The sequence below is a fragment of the Opisthocomus hoazin genome, chromosome 8 (genome assembly GCF_030867145.1).
Source record: "Opisthocomus hoazin isolate bOpiHoa1 chromosome 8, bOpiHoa1.hap1, whole genome shotgun sequence".
Lineage (NCBI taxonomy): Eukaryota > Metazoa > Chordata > Aves > Opisthocomiformes > Opisthocomidae > Opisthocomus > Opisthocomus hoazin.
The window spans coordinates 70,405,904-70,424,899 of record NC_134421.1 but is presented as its reverse complement, the minus strand read 5'-3'; the positions used below and the strand labels follow the sequence as shown (position 1 = coordinate 70,424,899).

Below are 18,996 nucleotides of genomic sequence, written 5' to 3'. Positions count from 1 at the left end.
AAACACTGCAATTAACTGGAGAAGGGATAGCGTGGACTCTTCTGCAGACCTGTCCTCTCGGATCTGCTTTCTTTCATTTCTGATCCCTGCGGAGCTCAGGATTGTGGCTTTACGGCATTTCCTTTCTTTTCCTTTTCTTTTTAGCATCGGGAAACAGGAAAATCCCAACGCACGAGGGCTCATGCTGCGCTTCATTCTTGTTAGTATAAAAACGTAAGAGCACGGCCTTATGTCTGCTACCCAAACAGGGTTAGCACACCCTAAGCTTTCAGCCCCGTAGATGTGGGCAGCAGGGGGGGAGGGACCGAACCTCTGCTCCCATGGGACCGTGTCTTCTGTGCAGGACACCCTGCTGCCCAGCTTTGGCAGGCCTGAAGACAGCCTCAGCTATATGGAAAACAGGATCTTTCCCAGCAAGATGACTAACCCTTTCCTCGCTTCTCTCCTGCTTCTTACTCCTCCTGTAGGAAGAATGTGGTTTTTTCCAAAACAGTGTTTAAGCATCTTGCCACTGCATAGCCCTGGAGTTGTTTTTCCTCTCCCTGTCTCTAAGGTGTGATCTCTAGCCTCCACTTGAGAGCTTGCAGCAAGTCAACAGCTCAGGAATCCATGTGGTCCTGCCAAGACAAAGGTCTTCAACTCCTCGCAGATTTCTCCACCTTTCGCCGCGAGCAGAAAGCTGGGTAGCTTTTTTTGGACTTTGCTGCTTTGAACTTGTAAAACTCGTATAGCGACTGTGAACCAAAACTCAAATTATACTCCAGCAAAACACAGAAAGCTCCTCCAGCACCAGCTCCTCTTGCGAGGATGGGAAGAGAAAACTGGTGGGGTTTGTGTCATTTGAGGAAAATTCTGGGATTCTGTAGTTATAATGATGCAGGGAGATCTCCCACTGGGAGAGGACACGGGCTGGAGCAACTCCCGATGACTTGTCTTCCTTCGTTATAGGAGGAGGTGGTGCACTTACCCAGCAAAATTTAAAAACCTTTCTGGGAAAGTAATCATATGGCAACGAAGTATGCTCAAATGAGGACTGAGGTGTTTACTTCAAGCACAAATTTAAGAGGAAGACCCAGGAGCATGCAGCCCGTCTCTCTGTACCGTGCCAGCTAAACCTCTGCCCATCACCTCCTATAACAGCGCAGTTGCTTCTGCGGATGCTGTCCCAGAAATATCGCACTCACCTGCAAGGGCTCAGCTCTTCCGAGGAAGTCGGGAATTTACGGCCAATAAGGGAATCAAGTAAGTCCTGAAAATATCTCCAGCCGTCACAGTGCTATTCATGTATTTCCCTCAGCCCCTTTCTTCACTGTGCTTTATACCAGATCACTTCAAAGTGTTTTACTTAGTTTTACTTCTTCATAGCAGGTTGCTGTCTTCATAGGCCATAGTCTGATGGTCTTTGTTTTTCCTGCAGCGCTTTTGCAGGCAAGGCTTGGGGAGCGTAAAAGCCAGGGAGCTTAAGGCTGCTATCAGTTTTTGTGTTAAAAAATCATGATGTTGGCATCATAAAATCAATACCTTTTTTTTTTTTTTTACTGATTAAAAAAAAAAAAAAAGGGATTTAACTGCATGGCAAGGATTTTCCTCACCAAGCCTGGGCTGTGTGAAATAGAATTGATTATTTGTCGCTCTGGATGCATCAGAAGAAGGATGGAGATGTTTCTCCAAATGTGACATTTTCTCTTCAGTGCCAGGTGTGTGTGTGGAGATCAATGGAGAGGGGAGACCGAGCTTCCTGCATGGGAAGAGCAAAATCACATTTGGAAACCTGCTCGAGCAGGCAGCTGCAGAAAAGCCACCGAGTTAGGTCTGACAGTGGGTGGTGCTGCTGCAGTAATTACCGCACGCAGATCACGCCTGGGAAATGCTCTCCGGGACGTTTCTCTGCAAAACCCAAAAGCTGATGACTGTCTGCAAAACAGGAGACCAGGACCCGGAGCTGTGCAAAGGACCAAGAGCACCTGGTCCTAAGTCTTTGACCTGCATCTCTCTAATCCAATCTCGTCTCAACACCTTGATAGAGTACCTAATCTTTGTGATATGAAGATGTCAGCTCTAATGCCAGAGGTTAGCAAAAAATAATCTGTCTAGGTCAGGCTGCAGCGCACATGGGGCTTGGCTGGAAAGTTTCCAAAAGCTCGTCGTTCCCAGGCCCTGCTGCATCTTAATCCCTGATGACCTGGTTGTGCTGCCCGCTCTCCCAGCAGAAACGGCATCGCCTTTGCTGGCGGGAGGCCACAGGCCTCTTTGCAACTTTCCCTCCCGCTAAATTTGCGAGGCTGAAGCTTCAGGCTTGCCATCAACAGGCGGGGAGAGCTCGCCGTGTGAAAGGGAGTGGGGTGCCAGGTGTCTGGCTGCTGCAGCACGGGAGGACCAGCGCAGGGCTTGAAATCATGGGCACAGGCTGAAGGCAGAAGCCTCGGGGCTATGGACAGCTCGCTGATGGTCAGCCACTGGCCACTGGCGTGTGACCTTGAGAGACTGGCTTAGGCGTAACAGCAGCAGCTCAGCGAGAAAACAGCTGAGCGGTGGGATGAGGGGCCTGATGCTGCCTGGAAAAGCAGCACCTTCAAGCAACGTGTGTCCCAGGGGGTGAGCTAAGAGCCTGCCTGGGCACTCAAACATCCTATAAAAGGCCAGAATAGGGTTATGCAAGATGGATCGATCAGCACCAGCAATTATAAGCACCCTCGTCTTTCCTGGGTTTGTGCCACGCAAGCCATTCAAAATGTTATAAATATTTTAGAAGAGCTGTTTGCATTATTATTTGCTTGTAGAGTACAGTGAAGGAGATCCCCGTGACTGATTCTCGGGCTGCAACGACTGTGTGGCTCCAGCCTAAGAAAAGCACCGACATCCCTGTCTCGCAGACTGCTACCACCCATGATCTTACCACACCACTAACTGGAAAGGGAGGTCAGTTCTACACTGATTTCCTGGCTGGGCAATCACTGATACAAAGATCGATTCCTCCCTGCGCAGGCGAAGGCGGCTCTGCTTCCCTTAGGTATGTGCAGAAATGCCGAGCGACTTCGCCCCGCAGAGCATCCCACCTCCTGTCCTCCTTGATACAAAGCCTTGTTGTGCAAACCTACTGATTCGGTGCAAGGTGGGCAAGGGAAGTGAAATCTCCGTCTCCACCCCGGCCAAAGGGGGTTTTTCTGGGCTTAAGGATGAAGCTGAGGGCTGCAGTCACAGCATCTCAGCCAAATAAGGGTTTTAAATCTGGGAGAACGGTAAAAGGACCCTTTGCTGGGTCAGTTCTAGCTGAACAACTCTCCTAAAATATGAATGGTCATTAAATCATGCTTTTATTTGCTTTGGAGACACCTTCATGCCAGGAAAGGTGCTGGCAAACATCGCTGCTCCAAGTGCCTCTGCTGTGAAAACAAGTGCTTGGGAAGATCTTGAGAAGCCATCTGGACCATCCCTCAGCCCTGGAGCAGGATCAGCGCTGGTTAAGACGTTTCCCAGTGTATTTGCCCAACCTGTTCCAAAATCCTCAAGCGATGCTGGGCCGCCTGCCACCCTCTCTGACCATGCAGCCTGGTGTTTGTGCTCTGCCGAGAGGAGAAATGTCCTTATTTCACCATCCTGGACCATATTTTGTTTGGTTTAATTTAAACCTGGTTTTGGGACCAGCTTGCTTCTCTGCATTTTTTCTTTTTTTTAATTATTATTACTATTACTTTCATAGTGTTCTTTTTAGATCCCAGACAGAAATTCTGTTGAACAGTGAGTAAGGGATGAAGATCATAGTGCACCAGAAATCCTCAGACTATGTTTGAAGGCTTCCGTGTTTGTTTAAGCTGCCTGGCACCACTTAGCTGCTCGAGGTGCTTTCTGTGGGCGAAAAACAATAGTAGCTAATATGGGGAATGAGGCAACAAGATGCTCCGACTCCTACGATGGCCTTGGCTGGAGCTTGGAAGCTGCTTTCTAGAAATTTTCCATGGGGAAAACAGAAAGCAGACATATGGAGACCAAGGATGGTCCCATCTGAGATCTTTCTAGGCCAACACACAGAGCGACTGGAGCAAATCCCAATTATCAACAAGATGCTTTACTCTCTTTAAGATGATTTCCTGGGGACCAGATTGAATGGAGGACATAGCTTGTGAGCCTCTTCCCTTGAAGAGCATCTGGATCCTAGGTGACTGACCTTGGTTTTGCCCAAGGGATGCAAGGGAGAAGTAGGTGCTTTGCTGCTGAGCAGGCATCTCCTAAATCCTGAAACTTTCCTGGAGCATCAGGAGCAGCCCTCCATCTACTCGCTTGCCCTGAGGCTGGGTGCTTGCCCAGGGGTTGTTTAATCCTTTGCACCATTTCAGCCAAGGGGGTGGCAAAGCCTCTCTGCTTCCCTGACCGGGTGATGGAAGGACCTTAACCACCAGCCTCTAACACAGGACATGATCGCACCTCCAATGCTCTGAGAAACTCCTACCAGGAACTTTCTGGAGCTGAACTGACAGTGTTCAGGAAAGATCAATGTTGCAGAAAAAAATAACTGAGGAGTTAGGCACCTTCCAGGCTACGTAGATGCTGAGTGGGACGTTATGGACAACAAATTTGGATATGAGCATCAAAACGTGGATTTTGATGGACATAGAATCATAAAATCATGGAATCGTTTAGGTTTGAAAAGACCTTTAGGATCATCAAGTCCAACCGTTAACCTAGCACTGCTGAGCCGACCACTAAACCATGTCCTCAAATGCCACGTGTACACATCTTTTAGATGCCTCCAGGGATGGTGACTCCACCGCTTCCCTGGGCAGCCTGTTCCAGTGCTTGACAACCCTTTTGGTACAGAAATTTTTCATAATATCCGATCTAAACTTCCCCTGGTGCAACTTGAGGCTGTTCCCTCCTGTCCTACTGCTAGTTACTTGGGAGAAGAGACCAACACCCACCTGGCTGCAACCGCCTTTCAGGTAGCTGGAGAGAGCGATGCCCATGTTCATTACTGGGTCTAACCCTCAGTATACCACATGGTGTTTCTTTTGCCAAGCCCTGGAAGCATGTGCTGGAAATATTCTTCCAGGGATGAACTGCTGATCCTCGTTTATCCCAGGCAATAAAGCTGTAAAAGTCTCTTTTTGTGTTTTATAGGAATCTGGAGGCTCATCACTCAAGAACAGTGTTTGTTTCCCAGAGTACAGCACCAGGTTAGAGTCGGGCGCTTGTTCCTGCCAGGGGTGGGCCAGCAGAGCTGCTGGGCAGTGGGCAGAGGGAACAAGGCCAACAACTGGGGGGAAGAAAGTTAATTTTAGCAGCAAGAGGACGGCACATCCTCCACGATGCCCTGGGGATTCGGGATGCTTGGAGACGCAGCGCTAGGTCAAGCTGCCAACCCTTGCAGGAGGTGCCAGCCTTGCGCCTGCTTCTGCCCACCCAGGGCCAGATCCTGCACAGGGACCATCGTGGGTAGATGCTGGCACTTGTGCACAGCTCTGTTCATTTTGGCTCCCTGAGCAAGCCGGGGCAGCGCCAGGCTCTCCTCCCTCTCCTTTTAGTTTCTCCCCATTTCTCAGCCACGAACTATGCCAAGATGGCTACGATGCAAGAGCCTGTGCACGGAGCAGGGCTCAGCAGCCTCCAGTAAGGGGTGGAAGGAGCCTGAAGGACACAAGAGGGGCTTCACAGGCTGTGGAGTAGCATCAGGGCTTGCTGAACCTCCTCCAGAAAGCGCTGGCTGCCACTGCTGGAAAATGCGATGATGGGTAGGTTGCTGCTGTGCCGCCCTGGCCTCGGGCATGGCTGGGGTGTCCTTCTCCTGCACATGGGTGTCGGGCCACGTGGAGCAAAGGAGGACTCTCCTGTACCTGCTGGGCTGTGTCTGGCAGCAGCACGTGGACGTCTAGCCCAGCTGCCTTGAATTTCCCCAGCCTGCGGCCCTTTAGGGTTGCTAAATGTCCTGGGAGATTCCATTTTTGGATTGTTTTTCTGCAAGAAAATGGTTGCCTGCTCAATTTGCCTGGGCAAAGACCCAGCCCCAGCATGTCCTGCCATGTTCCCCGGGGACAGGGTAGAAAACAGCTGCTGTAACTGGTTCCAGCAGCACATGCCACTGAATCTTCTATGCTTTTGCCCCTCACACGGTGCTGAGGCTTGGGCATTTCCACACGCAGCAGCCATCCCTCCCGGAGCAGGGCACAGGCAGCAAAGCCATGCAAAATATTGCTGCTGCTGCCGTCCTTGCTGGAGTTACAGCTCCTGTAACAGAGCTGTGAGGGCATTTTTGGGAGCACTCCTCACCCACTGGCTTAAACAGGTTTCTCCAGGGGGAATTAAACCAGTCAGACCCTGCACTGGAACAGATGAAGAGTGCTCACCTTGACCATCATGGTGGTCTGGACAGGGCTGGAGCCTGCAGTAGATGGGCAGGGAGGCTTTATACTACCCCAGCCATTAGCGCAGGGATGGTTTGAGGAAAGTCTTGGTGACCCCAGGAGGGAGGAACAGTTCTTGCAGGGAGCAAGACACAGAAGAATGACAGAATGGTCGGGGTTGGAAGGGACGTCTGTGGGTCATCTAGTCCAACCCTCCTGCCGAAGCAGGGTCACCCAGCGCAGGTTGCAGAGGACCTTGTCCAGGTGGGTCTTGAATATCTCCAGAGAAGGAGACTCCACAACCTCCCTGGGCAGCCTGTGCCAGTGCTCCGTCACCCTCAGAGGGAAGAAGTTCTTCCTCATGTTCAGCTGGAACTTCCTCTGCTTCAGTTTGTGCCCATTGCCCCTTGTCCTGTTGCTGGGCACCACTGAAAAGAGTCTGGCCCCATCCTCCTGACACCCACCCTTGAGATATTTAGAAGCATTTATAAGGTCCCCTCTCAGCCTTCTCTTCTCCAGGCTGAACAAGCCCAGCTCCCTCAGCCTTTCCTCGTAGGAGAGATGCTCCAGTCCCCTCATCATCCTCGTAGCCCTCCGCTGGACTCTCTCCAGTAGCTCCTCATCTTTCCTGAATACTCATGGTATTGCTGTTAATCACCAAGATGGCAGGATGGGGTCCCGTCCTGCGCAGCTTAAGGAGTTTCTCTTGAACTAGGTCCAAGCCAATGCCTCTCTGTACCTCCAGAGAGGGCGGAAAAGGAACCACGGTAAAAATAAACAACGCGCCCAGGTGGTAATGCTCCACCTTCTCCTCCTGTTGCAACCTGAGCTGCAGGATGAGTGGCAGAGTTTAAGCCACACAGACCCGATTTTGCTCCAGCCCTGTGCTGGTTCCTGATCCCTGTTGTGATCCCAGGCGAGGGGGATTTGGACATCCTCGGCGTGGCAGGATCTGAATCTCCACCTGCCTTGGCCTGGGATGGTCCAGCCTGTGCAAGGGCAGCCGGGAGATGGTAAGAAGGGAGATCTGAGTTTCTGGCTCCCTGGTGTTGGGAGCAGCTGATTTTTCCCAGCTTGGTCCAGTGTCACCCCACAGAAGATGAGTTCGGTCCTCTGCTGAGCTCAGATGATTGGCAGAGGTGATGTGGGATGCTAAAATCCCGTCATCCCACCCTCATCCATTACATCCAGTTCTGTACCGAAAAAGACAAACAAACAAACAAAAAAACCCCCCATCCCCAGCGCCTTGCATCCCCTTCTAAGGCCACCGGCTCCCTGTCACTGCTCTCCCAGCCCTGCTGCCTCCGGGAAGCGAAGGGTTAAAAGCTCCGAAGTCGCAAGAACTTCCTCCCTTCTGCAGTGCCTGCCTCCGAGTGACGCCGGTTTCTGCCGGGCTTTGCCCAAATATGTCCGTTTCCTTCTAAAAGAAGAAGGAGGAAGGAAGAAAATACAGATAAAGAAGAAATATATATATATTTTTATATATACACAGAAGAGGAAGGCACCGGCGACCGACGAACCCCGGCGTCCGAGCGCAGCCCTGCCCCTATGCCGTTCCGCAAAGGTAGGGGCTGGGTTGGGGGGCAGCACCCCGCGATGGGGGAGATGGGGGGGGGACCTGGGGCACCGGGACTGGCTGCGGTGCCTCCTTGCCGGGGTGGGAGATGGGAGCACCGGGCTCTGCCCGGCTCTGCTGCACAGCTGGGTTTTTGGGGAAGGATGGGGGGCACTGGGAGGGGTGTGGGGGGGTAGAAATGCAGCCTACAAAGGGCATCTGTCTCCCCCCCGCCTCCTCTTGGCTGTGGGGTTTGTCGTCTCTCGCTGCTCCGGGGGAATTGAGCCACTCTGGGTGATGCAAGGGCTGAGGACGAGAAGGCAGCAGGACGTTTCTGGGCAGGGGGACGCTGCTGGGGGCTGTTTCGGGCGATGGCGGCTGAGAACTGGCAACCTGCACGCGTTGGACGGTTGGACTTGGTGATCTTTGACGGCTGCACTTGATGATCTTAGAGGTCTTTTTCCAACCTATGATTCTATGGTTCATTTGTGGCGGTCCTTGGGAGATGCTCAGCTGGAGGAGCTGTGCCATTGGGAGCCTGGGAGGAGAAGAGAACCGGGGAGGTGAATGGCTTTTGAGAGGGGTAGCCCACCTGAGCAGCCCTCTTTGACGCTGTGGTGCTCTCCGATCCGCACCCCAAAGCCTCTCTTTTCCCAAAAACTCCATCCCAGCAGCTGGCAGAAATCCCCCATTGCCATGCCCCAGCTTGGTGGTGTGGGGCAAGAGGGACCCAGCCTACGAGACCTAAGGCTCCTGTGCTGCCCCATGGGTGGATGGAGGAGTTCTCCACGCTCCTGGGGCTGCTGTGAAGCACAGGCTCTTAATGTCACCTCCTCATCACCCTGACGACTCTATATCCCAGCTGGGTACCTTGGTGTGGGCATGGTGGGGGACAGAGCGCAATGCTTGTGGCTCCTTGTCCTAGCAGCTCTACTGGGAGGAGAAACAGAGGGGGGAAGAAGTCTTCTCCAGGAGACACAAAGGCCAGGGGAGGTAGAAGTCAGGGTGTGCAAGGACACGGGGAGAAGATGCTTCTCAGCATCTAAGCCAGGTTCCTCACTGGGGCAGATAGGTGTCTCTAGCAGCACTGCGGCAGGGGCAGAGGGAACCACTGCGGGGATGTTACACTCTGAGGCTGGCACGGCACGAAAGGGCAGCAGGGAGGCGATGGAAATTTGGGAGAGAGGGCTGGGTTTGTTTTTCTCACCTCTCCCTGCTCTGGGGAGGATGTTTTGGGTGTGCGGGCAGTTTGCCCGCAGTGATGTTCACAGAGCCTTCAGGCGTGGAGATTGATGTTGCCTTTTAAGGCTCAGTGACGCGTGGTGTGGTTCACACCCTCGCATCCTGACAGCACAGCAGACTTCAGGTTTTGATTTAATTTTGGGTGATAATCAGATTCCTTTAGAGCAGAAGGAGAGATGCTTGGGGGTGGGCCGTTAGAGGGAAGCAGAGCGTGCCAGGCTTGAAAAGTCCTGAGCCTTGGTGGTGAGCACGGAGAGCCAGGGGAGAGCTTCCAGTGTTGGAGGGCAGCTTGCATGACCCCGCTGCAGCCTCAGCACGGGTCCCAGTGAGTTCCCAGTTGACAGGCAGGTCTCCAGCACTTGAGGACACGTGGTGGGTTTGCAGCAATGAGGATGCATTTCCGTGCAGTTCTGCCCAGCATGCCGGAATTGAGGAGGACCCGTTTGTTGGGGCACCACGCCGTGCTTGCCGTCGCTGCTAGATACCTGGGGCACAGCTAACCTGCAAGTCCTTGGGACCTTACTATGGGCAGTTCGGTTCTGCAACCACTGTGTCACCCTCGCAGTCATAGCTCATCTACAAACTTCCTCTAGAGGTCAACCTTGAAATGCCAGAGCGGCTGGCAGCAGCTCCCTGCAGCAGCTTGCGGCTCCACCTCGGGAAGGTCCAGCGTGACACAGAGGCCAGCGTGGATGGGTTTCGTCCATCGCTTGTGCACATGCATGCTCAGCTCATGCTGGAGACCCCCCCCAAGGACCCGTTCTGCTTGCAGATGGAGGCTGTAAGACTTGCTTAGACTAGAACAGACTGTGTGAGTTTGGCCACGACAATGCTTGTAGAGGTTCTCTGTAAGGCCAGGCTGCAGTCTGTGTAGACACGCACCTCGAGTACTATGTTCAGTTTTGGGCCTCTCGCTACAAGAAGGACACTGAGGTGTTGGAGCATGTCCAAAGAAGAGCAACAAAGCTCGTGAAGGGTCTAGAGAACAAGTCTTATGAGGAATGGCTGAGGGAGCTGGGGTTGCTTAGTCTGGAGAAGAGGAGGCTGAGGGGGGACCTTATCGCTCTATACAACTACCTGAAAGGAGGTTGTAGTGAGGCAGGTGTTGGTCCCTTCTCCCAGGTAACTAGTGATAGGATGAGAGGCAATGGCCTCAAGCTGCATCAGGAGAGGTTTAAATTGGATATTAGGAAAAATTTCTCTACTGAAAGAGTGGTCAGGCATTGGACCAGGCTGCCCAGGGAGGCGATGGAGTCCCCATCCTTGGAGGTGTTCAAAAAATGTGTAGATGTGGCACTTCAGGACATAGTTTAGCAGATATGGTGGTGTTGGATTGACAGTTGGACTTGATGGTCTTAGAGGTCTTTTCTAACCTTAATGATTCTATGATCCTATGACCCTAGCTGAGAGCAACCCGTTGGGTTGGCGGGACCCCATGTCACCAGCTGTGCCTAGAGCACTGCTCGGTGGCTGCAGCTGGGCTGCCTGGGCTTCCCATGGGCACATCTGTAAGCCACCAGGCAGGAGGACTGTGGAGCGCACAGTATTCTGGCTGCCCTTCAAAAGCTGCACAGAGTGAACAGGAGAGCTGGGCATGAAGTTATTTTCCCTGGATTAAAAACCCTTGCTGAAGGTGGTGATCTCAGCCTGATTGGAGTCAGGATGCCTGCCCGATCCTCCCAGCAGAAAACCGGGACTCCAGCCAGCTCAGCGAGCAGGCCGAGCCTTTCTTTTGGGAACCTTCTGGGAGCAGCGTCTCGCCCCAGGGCTGTCTCACCGCCACCCAGATCCGGGGTGCAAAGAGGAGGCTCTGCCTGAAGGCTGCTGCTCTGCAAACCCCAGGTAGCTTGAGGCACGTGGAGACTTTCAGATGGGCGTCTTGGAGGCCCTGAGCTGCGTTTGCATACCCCTGTGTGTGGAAATGGAGTATCCTGGGGAGGAAAATGCAAACTCCACCCTAGCTCTGCCGGCTTCTCACCGCTTGCAGCTTTGGCATCACTTTCCCGGGTCTCCCTGACAAGTCTGTGCTAAACCCTCATTGCCTTGGCTCTGTTCTGCCTCCTTTCTCTCCGGGCGCCGTAGCCGGTGGTATTGCCCCAGGATCCACGCTTCATGTCTGCGCAGCAGTTGCCCTTCAGCCAACCTCAAGGCATGTGGCAGTTTCAGATATTAAAGAAAGGTATTTCTCGCAGAGATGCTCGAGGACAGCTAGAAGGAAGGAGCTTATGGCAGGAATTAATTTCTTACAGCATCACCACATCACTGGGAGCGCTGGAGAAAGTTCTGATCCCCAAGCGGTGCCGTTGCCCTGGCAAAGCCCCATCCGTGGCTGCAGCTCTGCTGGCAGGAGGTGTTGGGAGCTTTCGCCTAAAATACCCTTCACACAGCCTTAAAAATATGATTTAATTACTGCGGCTGATGCGAGGAAGCCTGGGAGCGTGCAGGTGATAAGCAGCCAGGATATTGCCAGAGAGCGGGACGTTCGTCATCCGTCGAAGGACAAATGAAATCCTGGTGGTGTTGCTGGCTGGGGAGCAGCAGGAGATGAGGCTGAAAGGCAGCGAGCAGAGATCACGCGCATGGTGCTGGGAAAGACTGGCTCCCCGGGGTGTGGGTAGAGCCGTTGGCAAGTTGGCGTGGTGCGAGGTGCTTCCCAGCTGAAAAAAAATATGTGACAGCATGAGTGTAGCATTTATGGATATGTATAAAGGTGTGGGTTGGCTACCAGCTGTTGAATAGAGGGACCTGCTAGGTTCTTCTTGGATCACTGGTCATCATGGCCTGTTACTGCTCCTGTGAGGGAAGAGTCCTGCATGGTGATGCATGGCTTGAGTTGGGCAAGAAAGAGGACTCAGGGCCGTGCTTGATGAGGGGGCACGTTCTGGAGTCGTTGGTGTTAGTTTGGTCTGTTGATGGTCTTCTCTGGAACTGCCAAGGAGGATCATGCTGGTAGCAGAGGTGGTCCTGGATGGATGCAGGCTGTGGTTTGGAGCAGCAGTGGTGGACACCATGTTCCTGCAAAGGAGTTCTGCTGACGTGGACATTGGCTGCTGTTGTGCAACACCGGTGCAATCCCAAGCAGAGACAGCTTGGATGACTGCAGCCAGCTGTGCTGAGCACGCTGTCTTTGCAGGATAACGAGAAGAACTCATAGCAAGGTGGAAATGAGAAGAGCCGTGGGTATGGTGGACCACTGTTGGGATCCTGTGCAGCATCTGGAGGAGGAGCCGCAGCTTGAAGAGGCGAGAGGAGAAGGATGGACACTGGAAGAAACACAAACACAGGGGCCAGGTTGCTCCTGAGGGGTCTGCGGCTGAAACCTGAGCCTTCATCTGCCTTCATGCCCTTCATCTGCCAGGCTGGCAGTGGGAAAGCAAGCGGTGCCTCGTGGTCACCACACACGTGAATTGGCTTAAACATCAGTTCCCAGGCTGAGAGTGATCTCATGGGCATCCCTGTGTGGGGGACATGGGGTGAGATGGCTCTCACCTTCCTTAGCGCTCTGGAGTGAGCTGTACAGCGTAAGCCACGCTTCCAGGTCCCACCCAGTGGCAACCTCTCTATCGCCATTGACCACAAGGAGAGCCAGACACTTGGCTCCGAGCTGGCACCACACAGCTGAGATGAATACGATCTCAGGGCTAGCATGGGGCTGGAGGAGCTGAGCACCCGCCATGCAGGGGGGAGCAGCAGGTTTGAAAAAGCAGCCCTAATTTTTCTAGGGTCCTCCCTCCCCACATCACGCTTACCTCCACAAGGACCAATTCACTCACCATCAGCCAAGTTGTTTGGAGATCTTGGGAGACTCTGTAACAGCAATATCCAAATCCAGCCCTTGGGATGCTTGCAAGGCACAGACCTGCTCTGCAAAGAGACCTCATTGCGTGTCGCACCAGCTGACCCCACTGCAGATAGGTTGTGTTGGATATCCCTCAACCACCGTGTCCCAGCCACCACGAGGTCGTTGTCTGCATGGAGGTTTGCAGCGTCCCACGACGCTGGGTGGAGAAGAGCACCTGGTAGACACGCACAAAGCCCTGCTGATGTCCACCCTCCCCTGGCTCCTCTCTGCCAGTGGTCATCAGAGCAATCTCCTGCCAGCAGCTCCAACCCAAAGGCGGCAAAAGTTATTATACAGCAGGGAGAGTGGTAACAGGAATTGTTTTGGCAGCAGAAATGCCCTGGTGAGGATGACGTTGCGGAGGTGATTTCTGCCACCAAACGCTGCGATTTCCAGCCACGTGGTGGGAGGAGAGGCTAGACAGCCCGGCTGCTATAACGATATTGCTCTTTATTAAGCCCTTTGACTCTGTTAGCAGAAATCATGATGTCTTCTGGTCTCATTTCTGCTTGCTGAGATCGAGGAGGCTCTCGTTAGCAGGAGCAGAGGTGGCTTTTGCAGGTGAGCCTGAGGAGAAAGGGCAGGACGGTGCCACATCCCGGCATCGCTATTTCTGCTGCGCGTCCCCTGCTCTATCAAGATACCACGATTCCAGCAGATAGTTGGATTAGAACACCCTCTGATGGGAAACTATCTGCTTTTGCAGACTGATTGCAGCTAAGGGTGGAGAATCGCCTCTCTGCAGCGTTTTGGTATTGAAAGGGAGAATTTTGTCACTTTGGGCTGCTTTCTGGCTTGCTGGCAATGCCCTGCAAGTCCACACGCTGCCGCGTTTGCTGGTCACGTCACCCGTCGCTCCTCGATGTCGTGCTTTCCTGGCAGCCCTGGGAAACTCAGCGCTTCCCGTCAAAGGTGCCGGGGAGGATTTGCGAACGCGGATGAGCAACGCATCCGATGGGGAGAAGCCCAGGGATTCAGGAGCTGCTTGGGAGGGGGGGGTCCTGCCTGCTGCAGCTCCCCGTGGGGGCTGTCCCGATGACGGTGACGGCGTGGGCATCAGGTGATGGCGTGGGCGTCTGCTCGCAGCCGTCTGCTCAAAGGGCAGGGAGGAAACGTGCGGCGGAGCTGGCTCCAGCTCTCCTGACTCACCGGCTCGTGCCTGAATCAAACCATCGCCTTGTTTTCAATGAACACCTTTCCTGGAAGGCTGGAAACCCCCTCGTGTCCTGCTTTGCCCCCTGGTTGGTGTTGCTTGCCGGGGTATTTTCGTTCTGGCTCTTGGTTTCATTTCACCCCCTTTCGCCTTGCTGGCTTTTTGAGTGAAACACAAGTAAATGACCCAAAGGAGCAGGTGTCTGTCCCCCCGTTGCACCCGTCCCAGCACGTCCCTGCTCCCTGCAGCTCCAAGAAAGCATTTGGTGACCGTGACCTCTCCCCTGCCTCTTTGACATCGTGCATTCTTTAGTGTTTGCGACCACTCATGGAGAGTTTTTAATGGGTTTAAGGAGCCGCTGCACCTAGCGGTTGTGTTCCTGATGGTGCTCGTGGGGTTGTGCACAACCAAGGGGCAAAGCCTGGACAAGGTCCTGTGCAGCCTGCTGTAGGTGACCCTGCTTCGGCAGGAGGGTTGGACTAGATGACCCACAGAGGTCCCTTCCAACCCCTGCCATTCTGTGATTCTGTGAAAGCCCACCACGTCTCATGGTGCTGGTGCAGGGGAGGACACACCGGGCTGTGGTGGCAAGGTGGGATGTCCCTCGCTGCCACCAGCCAGAGGTGGGACTACCCCCCAACTTGAAACAGGGGTAGGAGGCTTGTAAAGGGATATGTGCTGCTATGGGGGAGCTGTGAGGTCCAGGGGGGGGTTTTGAGGACCCACTCTGCACCCTGATCACCCCACAGAAACCAGCCTGTGGGAAGAGACGGGTTGTTACAGCCTCTCAGACTTCCCGAGTCTGGGAATCGAAACCACGTCAAGATGCAGTCGCTGATAGCATCTCCTCATCTCCTAGCCTAGGAGCCGGCAGATACGCCTGTAACCTGCCTTCCCAGGGCCAGCAACCCACTAAGCAACTTGGGGTGCTGGAAGAACCCTCCTTCTCGTCTCCTGCCTCCCTCCTCCGTGGGTGCAGAAGGTCTCTCCTTTGCTGTATTTACATGATGAACGGGCATTGGTGTGACACCGGTGGTTTCCATCCATACCACTGCCTGTAGACTGGGCTTGGTGGCCACGTTGTGTAGGAAAAGCCCATCTGGCCAGGCTCGACCCATGAAGAAGGGTCCAGCCCCTCCATAGGAAGCTCAGCGTGGGCTTGGGCTTCACTCCAGTGCTCAGATCACACCACCAACACCCCCTGGGCCACTTCTCCACCTGGCATCCCACCACCTCTGACATTCCTCTTGCCATCAGGAGCCCGTGCTGGCAGGGCGGCTGGCACGCCGAACCCTTCCCGAACACACCCTCAGCGATGGAGAAATTCATCTCGGCATAAAACAACTCCAAAGGCTTTAAATCAGATGACCACGGGTTTTTCGTGGAGGGACGTGGGAGGATTTCAAAACCAGCAGCTGGTGAGGCGTGATCCCTGTTTGCCTGGTGCGTGCGTGCACACACGCACACGCGGGCACGCACGTCTCCGCAGGGCTCGCTGCTCTTTTCTCCCTTCCACAACCACATTTTAAGGCTGAAAAAACAAAGGGGATGAGGGACAGGCCCTGGTTGGGACTCAAGGTCAAGCCTACACAAGCAGTTTCAAATTTCCTTTGTGTTTTTCCCTGGGGGATTCTTTGTTCTCCCAAGAGGTATTAGGCTTCCCCTGATACAAGGCTACAAGGATGGTGAGGGGACTGGAGCATCTCCACTACGAGGAGAGGTTGAGGGAACTGGGCTTGTTCAGCCTGAAGAAGAGAAGGCTGCGAGGGGACCTTATAAGTGCCTACAAATATCTGAAGGGTGGGTGTCAGGAGGATGGGGCCAAGCTCTTTTCAGTGGTGCCCAGTGACAGGACAAGGGGCAATGGGCACAAACTGAGGCACAGGAAGTTCCGTCTGAACATGAGGAAGAACTTCTTCCCTCTGAGGGTGACGGAGCACTGGAACAGGCTGCCCAGGGAGGTGGTGGAGTCTTCTTCTCTGGAGATATTCAAGACCCGCCTGGACAAGATCCTGTGCAGCCTGCTGTAGGTGACCCTGCTTCAGCAGGGGGGTTGGACTAGATGACCCACAGAGGTCCCTTCCAACCCCTACTATTCTGTGATTCTGTGATTCTGTGATTCTGTGATACCTGGGCAACTTTTCCTGTGTCTACCTTAAATATCCCTTGCTGTCGAGGACAGCCATTATTTTCATCATAGCATCCTTTCGCAGACTGAGTGCTGCTCCCATGCTTTCCCCTCCCCAGGTTTCTCCTTCCAAGAGCACAAAACCACTCTCACTTTACGCTCTCCCATATATCCCTGTCTGGAAACATCTCCTCGGTGTTTTCTGTCCCCGACTGAATCTCTCCCCAAACACGTGGGGTCTGGAGTGAGACATGCCTTTCCCTGGCCAGTGAGACATGTCCTCCCTGGGCCAGAAAACCCAGTCTCCTGTATTTTCTATACCACCCTCCCGCTAAAATACCCTGGAATTGGCCTTTCCCTTAGATTTTTCATTACTATCTTTTTTTTCTCCAGGGGCATCATGCTGTTTGTTCGTAGTTGGCTGCTGAGACTTTTTTATTCCCCTCTCTCCCCGGTCTTTCGGTCCTCGTTGGGTGATTTCCAGCTTTACCACTGGAGGCAGGGGAAATTGAGGCACGGGAGGGTGCAGCGATAGGCTGGAGGCCATGGTGATCGTGTCTTTGGCCGCTCTTCTCTGCAAATCCAGTGCTCTCTGCATCAAACCTGGCCGTGCCAGCCCATCCGGCAGCGTGTCCCACACGTCAGTACTTTTTGGTGTCCGTCACTGGTCCGGACCTTACCGCAGTGCAACTCAGAGCTTCAAAATCGACCCGGGTGGGTCAGAGCAGGGTGTTAAAACCCTGCCTGGAGAGATTTGGGTCGGAAATCGGGGAAAGCTTGGCTGAGCCCAGGAACAAGTTATTTGAGGGCGGGGTGGGGAGGCTGAGACGGACAAATATCCCCCGATGAAACAGAATCACAGAATCGCAGAATCACAGAATGTTTGGGGTTGGAAGGGACCTCTGTGGGTCATCTAGTCCAACCCTCCTGCCAAAGCAGGGTCACCTACAGCAGGCTGTACAGGATCTTGTCCAGGCGAGGTCTTGAATATCTCCAGAGAAGGAGACTCCACCACCTCCCTGGGCAGCCTGTTCCAGTGCTCCGTCACCCTCAGAGTGAAGAAGTTCTTCCTCATGTTCAGATGGAACTTCCTGTGCCTCAGTTTGTGCCCATTGCCCCTTGTCCTGTCACTGGGCACCACTGGAAAGAGTTTGGCCCCATCCTCCTGACACCCACCCTTGAGATATTTATTAGCATATATTAGATCCCCTCGCAGCCTTCTCTTCTCCAGGCTGAACAAGCCCAGCTCCCTCAGCCTCTCCTCGTAGGAGAGATGCTCCAGTCCCCTCCTCATCCTCGCAGCCCTCTCCTGGACTCTCTCCAGTAGCTCCTCATCTTTCTTGAACTGGGGAGCCCAGAACTGGACACAGCACTGCAGATGGGGCCTCACTAGGGCAGTGTAGAGGGGAAGGAGAACCTCCCTCGACCTGCTGGCCACACTCCTCCTAATGCATCCCAGAAATGACCTGGGGAGAAATGATGGTGCTTTGGGGCTGGGGAAGGGGTGATGATAAACCCGCTGGGAAAAGGAGGTGCTGCCACGTTCTTGTGTAGCCCCAGCCCCACTTTGGGCTCTGCTGGTGGGGCTGGCAGCCCTCGGCAGCCAGCGTTTGGGCAGGGATGCAGCAAGGCTGGTGTTGAACGGCCGCAACCCCCCAGACAACCTGATTTATTCCCCTCCCCGGCGCCTTGGCAGTCAGCTCTGCAGTTTGTTTGCCCAACCGAACGCGGGGAGAGCCTTCTGCGGAGCGGCGAGGCGAACTTGTTTACTGATTTCTTTATCATTTCCTTGGCCACGTACGGCACGCGGCCACCCGAGAGGGACGGCAGGGACGCAGGGCTGCCGGAGCACGTGCCGGCCCAGGGAAGCCACACGGGCTGTGCATGCCCCGTTCGCGTGCACGCAGGGTGGAAACGCTGCCGGGCTCTGCTTTCCTGACCTTGCCGTCACCCAGCACCGTCACCATCCCTCCCAGCAGCTGCAGCCTCCTCCAGAGACATGCGAAAGGGGCATGAGCAGCTATCGCCGGTGCCGGGGGGGCTGCTGGGCTTTCCGGCTATTTCTAGTAAACCTGGAGAACAGCTGAGCTTGGTAAACAACAGGGATAACACACTGGGACGGGAGGTGTTTTTCTCCCGGTGGTACTGGGTGGAAAAACTGGGTGTCCTGTGTCCCATGTCCCACACCCAGATCTGGCCGCAAGCCCCGAGGGGGGGATGTGACTTCCCAGTTTTGGTCTTTCCGGAGCCGTGATGCTCCGGACGCTTCTGCCGAGAGATAAGCAGGAAGCTGGGTTGCACTGCGCGTGTCTCGCTCGTGGGCTTGAAGGCAGGGACGGGGTGCCTGGCCCAAGGAGACTGAATTATTCCGCCCCTAAAAATGCAGACTGCTGGGTTGTCCTGCACAAGTGGAGAATAAAGACTTCTTAGTCACCGGTGCAAATTTATTTGGAGGAAACTTGTCCCTTCATCCCAGCTATGACCCAGGCGAGCACCCCACCTTGATGCTAATAGGAGACTCTAGCATGCCCAGGGCAGGAATTTGAGGTTTTGACTTGTTTTTTCTCCTGCTCACTGATTTTCTTAGAAATCCTCCTATTTTAGCACGGGATTTTCTAGTAGGACACAGCTGAGGCTGTGATTTGGGCTTGGGCAGCTCGATGAAGCCCCTCCACCCCGGCACTGCGATAAGCTGCCCAGTTTTGCGCCAACACCACCGCTCTGAGGATTGATCCACACTCG

General features: G+C 54.0%; 1 protein-coding gene across 2 annotated transcripts in view; it reads left to right on the top strand.

The window, feature by feature from the left end:
* The first annotated feature begins 7,729 nt into the window (after positions 1-7,729).
* Positions 7,730-18,996, top strand: part of PFKFB3 (6-phosphofructo-2-kinase/fructose-2,6-biphosphatase 3) — a 46,386-nt gene continuing 35,119 nt past the window's right edge. For both annotated transcript variants that reach the window (XM_075427925.1, XM_075427921.1), the window contains exon 1: positions 7,730-7,899. In XM_075427925.1, the coding sequence (XP_075284040.1) occupies positions 7,884-7,899 (16 nt within the window). In that variant the 5' untranslated portion in view covers positions 7,730-7,883. The remainder of the gene's footprint in view (positions 7,900-18,996) is intronic.